The following is a 6,920-nucleotide window of genomic DNA, read 5'->3' as shown; positions in this document are numbered from 1 at the left end:
ACTAAAATAAATATTAGTTATTTTGTGTCATACCATCAAATTTGATACAGGTTGCCTTCAGCATATTTGTTGCTTATGTCATCTTTATTTAATTTTATTTATTACTTTTTCCTATGTCCTTTTTTTTTAATCTTTTTTTTATTATTATTTTTAATTTTCTAGCTAAACATGCTCACCTGGTTATGGTTTCTCAAAAAAGTATTGAATTTCATTCATGTAGTGAAATGTTAAAAACTGATTTTTCTTTTGAATAGTACTCATGATTGTAGCATTAGAATATGAATGAAACTGTCTTTGGTATTTGTTGAATTTTAAATAAAATATCTAAGAATAAGATAATATGAGAATGAATGAACTAAAATAAATATAAGTTATTTTGTGTCATACCATCAAATTTGATACAACACATTTGTTTTTACCCTAATGTGAAAAAAAAAAAAAAAAAAAAAAAAAAAACAAAACAATTGATATACAAACACATATTTCATGAATACAAATGTATAAACACATATTAGTTATTTTTATTTCCTACCATAATCCAGGTTCAAGGGATGACAGATGTATAAACACATATTTCATGATTACATGCCTTCTTTCCTTTCTTTTTATTTTTTTGTTTTTTGGGCAGAGAGGGTGGGAAGATTCTTTACCTTTATGCTATATTGTTGTAAGATCCACTACACATTTCCTTCATTTTTCAAACAATTTAAATTGTGTAAAAGAGATTATTTTGGGGAAAAAAAAAATCTTACCAAGTGCATTAAACTCCTACTTTGGCGAGATCATGGTAAACAACTTTTATCTCCAATTTATTGTTAAGCACACTAAGGGTCAGTTTGATTATGGGTGAAATTATAGAGGGGGAGAAAAAAGGGGAGAGGAGGGTGTTAGGTTGGGGGGAGAAATATGGGTGGAGGAGTTTTAGAGAAAATGGGAAAGGAGAGAGTTTGGTTAGGGAGGGGAGAAAATGGGGGTGGAGCATTCTCCTGCGGCCCACCATTTAAAAGGAAAAAGTTTTCTCCCTAATTATAAAAAAATAAATAAAAAAAATAAAAAATAAAAAAACTGGAGAGAAAAGTGGGGAGAGAGTGGGTTTGATGTGAATTACCCATCTACCCTCCCTTTTAGGTATTAATATTGCTTCTTCTTTTTTGGAAATTTTACCACTAATTCTGCCTCTTTCTCCTTCTTCTTCTCCTTTTTCTAAGTATAGTCACACATTGGTTGGCTCTTTTTCTTTCTTTTCTTTTTTTTTTTTTATATGAAACTCAACATTTTTTTTATTATTAGCTATTTTTTTGGCTAGATGTTTTATTAATTGTGTTATTTTGTAGTAATTAAAAAAATTATTTTTCATGTACTAGGGGCATAAAAGTAAATTAAATAAACTACATTTTCTTTCCTCTCACTTTTCTACTCAACCAAGCAAAAGAGTTTTCAATCTCTATATTTTTCTACTCCCTCGAACCAAACAAACAGAGAATGATATAAGACGAGTGGAAAATAGCAAAGAAAATGGGTGAGAAGGGTGTTTGGTTGGGAGGGGAAGGAGAGAAAAATGATGGGTAGTTGAACAAATAGCCCGAATAAAGAATACTACTTTTCTAAAACAAGTATGAACAAGTTTGCCAAGCCACTTTGACTACTAGCACCAAAACACTCCCAACATGACACTCTCAAACTAAGAATTATAGGCCTTTCTTCAACCATCTGTTTGCTCTAATAACAATGGGGTAACAAGTAGTAAAGGTACTGGATGATCAATAACACGAAAATTGATGGTTGAAGAATACTCAATCACTCAAAGAAGTTCACTTACAATATATATATACGTGATAATTCGATAGTTGAGAATGGGGGGATTTGAAACTTAGACGTATTTGTTAGAAACGGAGGTGTTAGCCAAGATATAAGGCTCTTGGCCTATCACGTAAATTTAATACACCATGGCCTCATCCCTCTCATACACAGGACTGCGACCCACAATTGCATCAATATTTCTGCATATAAAGATTAAGCAAAAGAAAAGCAAATATGTTTGAAAAGAAATGAAGCACTCTAGTATCATCTTATGGGAAGTCGATTCATTAATATCAACAATATCACAAGTGAAAAGACAACAATTTCATCTCCTGCTCAAACATCTCAACAATAGAGTGGGCATGCAAGCTAAAGAGCGCCAGACCTCATATCCATCAGAATAATACATTCATAAACACACATATATAAAACTACTAAACTTCACCTTGCAAGAGATGTACAGCACTGCTATATGTAAAAACCACAAGTTCAAGTGCCTATTTATCTATTATTCTAATAGACCACTACTGATAAACATACCACAGCTACAAATATGACCACTCCTGCCAATGTCGCCTCTATTCCTGCACACAAGAAGTAAAAAACTTATGAGCGTCGCAGCTTTGCAGGCACAAGAAAATGCAACATATAAGTATTTTCATTGGTCTGTTATGAACATTAAGAAACAATAATCTAAGGGAAAATATTTTGGTTTCTTTTTCACTATCCTTTCCTTACCTCTCCCTAGGTGCAACCAAATAAGTGTAAACTCTAATCTAATGGGGTGCATGCTCCAAATGTTAATCTTGAAGGTTGGGAAAATTAGGCAGGGATGTTATGAATCCAATTCATATGGGTGAATTTGAGACAGATGCGCCAGGTGAATGGCATTCTAAGGTAGAGTTGCTATTGTCATCATAACTAAATCCCTGATGCACATCCTTTTGAAGCTATTTAACTATTACATGAAAATATAGATTTATGGGTTTGTCATGTATTTGTCACTAGGAAATTGTCAATGCACACACTTGTATACATATGCATCGAAATATTCCTTCATTTGTTCCATTAAAATGATGGTAACAAGGCACCACTTATTTTTCTTCTGACATGCACAAAAGACACAATGTTTATAGGACAGCATTGTGAATATCTTTGCGTCTAATGCTTAATGGCAGTCCCACAAGGCCACAGCTTAATTCTTGTGCAAGCATAAGAACGTTAAAATGACTTATCAATCTAGTTGGCAAAAGAACATTAAAATGGCCTATCAATCTATTTGGCGTGCTACTGTTGGATGGTATTAACTTAGGTCATTGCACACTTGTAACCATGGACACCAAGTAAATCAACCATTTTCTTAACTAATACATGGAAAGAAGAGGCCTATATTGTCAGAAGAAGGCATCAAAAGAGAAGAGGGAACTGTTTAGATGATGCATGTAAAAACATGTATACCCTTTCATACTCAAAAAAAAATTGCATAAGACATCAATAGATGTATCTATATGCCTCTTAGTAGAGAGCTACAGGCCTAACTTACCTCGTCGTCATCATCATCATCATCACCACCATCTTCTTTGTTCTTCTTGATACGGGTAGTACCACCCTCCTTGGTGATGGGCAGCTTCATTGGTCCAAAGGGTGTATCCACATTAATATTTCCTTTCATGCTGTAACCAGTGCCTTTTCCTCTAATCATGTCCCAAAGTGCAGAGCCAAAGTCCTTAGGCCTGAAGGTGATGGGAATATCAATATAAGTGATTCCATTTTTCACAAGATTTGCAGATTTTTGGAGGTCTACAGATCCAATGCTCTCATCACACAGCCAAACCTCATAGTCTAGGTCATTAAGCCCCAAGTCAAAATCATTCTTATTTTCCAGTTTCAAGTGAAGTACTGCAACAGTTTCTTCAAAGGAGAATCTGTCAAACTTTATTTTCTCAATATCAATATCAGGCTTGTAAGGTATAGGGATCTCTCCAGTTTTCTCAAGTGGTAGAGTTATTCTTCCAAAAACAGGCACATCCACAATGAGATCAACCTTGATCCTATATGGAATGATGCTTCCGGGCTTAATTTCAGAATATGTGTTTTTTATGTCATCATAAATCAGAGTAACTGGTATTTTGACAGTCTCCTCACCATGTGCTTTGATCGTTCCAGCATCTGGGATCAACCCTGAAATAAGTTTCCTTCCATCACTCTCAATCAAGTAGTTTATGTCAATCAGAGGGATAGGAACCGGATTTGGGTTCTTTATGAGAATTTCAATGACAAACTCCGCTTTTTCAAGATTGATAGAATTGACGTGAAGCCCTGTCACATCTGCAGTTGGCTTCCCAAATCCAATAGCTCCTTCAATCTTCTCGCCAATGTCATGAATGAAATCCTTCACCTTTTCAAGAAAACCACCTTTCCCTTCCTCTTTATCATCCTCCTTGTGCTCCTTGTCCTTAACATCCCTTTCAGCAACTTCGGGTTTGTCATCGTCCTTGTGCTCCTTGTCCTTAACATCCCTTTCAGCAACTTCGGGTTTGTCATCGTCCTTGTGCTCCTTGTCCTTAGCATCCCTTTCAACAACTTCAGGCTTATCGTAGGATGCCATGCCTTCATAGAAATACAATTCCAAGGTTAAAAGAATTAGTTATTAAGATTAACCAGGATACAAGAAGTAACAAGTAAAGTAGAGAAAATGGGCAAGAACTAACAAATGAAATAAAGGCCACTGCACTTGAACTAGCAACCATAGAATTAAATTCTGTAATCAACTTGCTAATCACATGCAATGCATAACGAAAGTTTTTAGATGACTAGAGTATGTATAAGAACACAGATGATTTTATCTATGGTTAATGCATGATATATGGACTCAACGTTCATTGTCACTTAGAGGAAGGACCATCTGAACTGATACCATGATAAATTAGCGATAGTCCCAAAAGTTTAAGTGGTTAGAAAATCGTGACAATTTAACCATAATTCTAACAGAATCATTACTCGGTTTATAATTTTTTTTTTTAAACCATATTAACTGCTAAAAATATAATCAATCTGGACCATCCAAGTTGTTATACAAATAATTGTCAAACCCTTTCAATACCAGATCTTGACTTATTATTGTAAAAGCAAATGCAGATCAAAACAATGAAACAGATAACAGAGGTTTGATCTAATTTGTCAGAAAGTTAACATGTTGGTAGCAATCAATTCAACTTTCAGAGCAACACTCAAAATAAAAAGGTATTTATTAAGCAGAACGAAGTATTATAATATCTATCATATAAATGTCGGAAATTTAATCATACATTCATATTAGATAGAATAAGTAGATCTAAAAGTAGGATCTAGATTAGATCTGCATCAAATTCCATATGATCAGAGATTGAAATGAAGCAACAAGTTGAAAAAAGTTACAGATCACATAATTTATTTTAGAAAAAGCGAAAAATAATCGACAATAAACGAAAATGAAGGAGTGATCAAAGTAAAAAGAAAAAAAAAAAAAAGATCTATGATAAAACGAAACCGATCACAGCAATATAGAATTGATTGTAAATAAAGTAAAATAGAGAGAGAGGAAAATATATACCTGGGAATTGAAATCCAAAGGAATATTTGGAAATGGAAGAAATAAAAAGGCAAAAACAAATGGGTTTTTTGAGGTTTCGAAGAAAAGCAGAGGAATCAGAAAACAGAGAGGCAAGTTACATATGCATGTAAGTGTCTGTTTGAGAGTCACTGACACCCTATTTATGGGACCGACTGGCTAAGCCTTAAGCCTTAAGCCTATTCAAATTTGGGACACGTGGCAATCCAACTTAGCTTTGCCGGAGACCTGTCTGGTCTGGTATTCATTTTATGGGCCCTACCTTTTATTTTAAAACATTATGATTATGATTACGCGGCCTGTCCGTGTTCTTCCATTTTTTTTTTTTTTTTTTTTTTTTTTTTGTGGTCTGTCCGTGTTTACAACTGTGATCGATGCTAACTCAATGATATATTTTGTTTTTCTATCAATATATATTTTGTGTTATGTTTAAATGTAAACGCATTATTTTGTAAAGCTTATGTAATACTATTCACTCTATAATATTACTAGAATCACTCTTTATATTTTTATCAATTCAATGATAATTTGGTCTTTCAATACGTGCTTGTTATCTTATAGGAGTATCTTTTTTTTATCATTTTAAATTTTTATTTTTGTAATTAGTTTTTTTTTTTTTTTGAGAAGGATTTTTGTTATTAGTTTGGATAAATAGATAATGTTGGCTAAAATGTTAGATTAGTCTTTAAATAAATCTTATTTACTTGTAGTAGAAAGATTAAGTTTCTTTCAAATTTAAATGTTAGGTTTTAACTTCTAAAATCATCTATTTATATTGCTTGTTGTTAAATAAATATTATAGTTGGTTGAGAAATCTTATTATTGAGAGAATAGTGAACCACATGTTCAAGAGAATTTCTTATAACATTTTTCTACTTGGGGGCTTGGGATGATTTTAGAAACTTTGGAACAAGTTTAAATTCTATAGTTTTATCTAGGTTTAACCGATTTATCTAATTAGCTAATTTGAGCATTCGAAAGTTACTTGTGCCTAAATATTATTCTGGATGCTCAATAAATCTACACAAGGAAGGTCAGAATTCGAAAGTTACTTGTGCCTAAATATTATTCTGGATGCTCAATAAATCTACACAAGGAAGGTCGGAAACATGAGTTTAACCACCAAGCTAATAAGCACCTTATTTCCAAATGATTGATTTACTACATAACCACCTTGAGCTGTGACTCTTGGTATGATATAGGTCATAAATTTGAATCTTCAAGAGTGACAATGTGATGCATATTGTTTCGACTTATGGACTATTGTCTTCATCACCTAAAAATCACTAGTATTTTGGATTGAACTAAAGTCAAGATTTGGCTCAACTAACTTGAGCGAGCACTTATATATTGTCCCCATTCTCATCTAGGCTCCTAACCCGTTGATTTCTCAATGAATAGAGGATTTACTATAATCATGCTCAAATAAGAAGGTAGCAATATCTTTTCTTTTTTTCTTTTTTTCACTATTTTTCATCCAACCAAAAAAAAAAAAAAAAGAAAAAGAAAA

The 6,920-nt window shown here is 33.1% G+C and overlaps 1 protein-coding gene across 1 annotated transcript; it reads right to left on the bottom strand.

Moving 5' to 3' along the window:
* Nucleotides 1–2,062: 2,062 nt before the first annotated feature.
* On the bottom strand, nt 2,063–5,523 carry LOC115964204. Its single transcript, XM_031083563.1, has 3 exons — nt 5,393–5,523; nt 3,344–4,410; nt 2,063–2,384 (listed from the first exon to the last, which is right to left on the bottom strand). Exons 2-3 carry the CDS (start codon nt 4,406–4,408, stop codon nt 2,379–2,381), a joined length of 1,071 nt encoding a protein of 356 aa, XP_030939423.1. The 5' UTR covers nt 4,409–4,410; nt 5,393–5,523; the 3' UTR covers nt 2,063–2,378.
* Between the last annotated feature and the right edge of the window lie 1,397 nt (nt 5,524–6,920).

This window comes from Quercus lobata, chromosome 10 (genome assembly GCF_001633185.2).
Source record: "Quercus lobata isolate SW786 chromosome 10, ValleyOak3.0 Primary Assembly, whole genome shotgun sequence".
Classification (NCBI taxonomy): domain Eukaryota; kingdom Viridiplantae; phylum Streptophyta; class Magnoliopsida; order Fagales; family Fagaceae; genus Quercus; species Quercus lobata.
The sequence above is the reverse complement of the archived record's forward strand: the minus strand, read 5'-3'. Positions and strand labels throughout refer to the sequence as shown.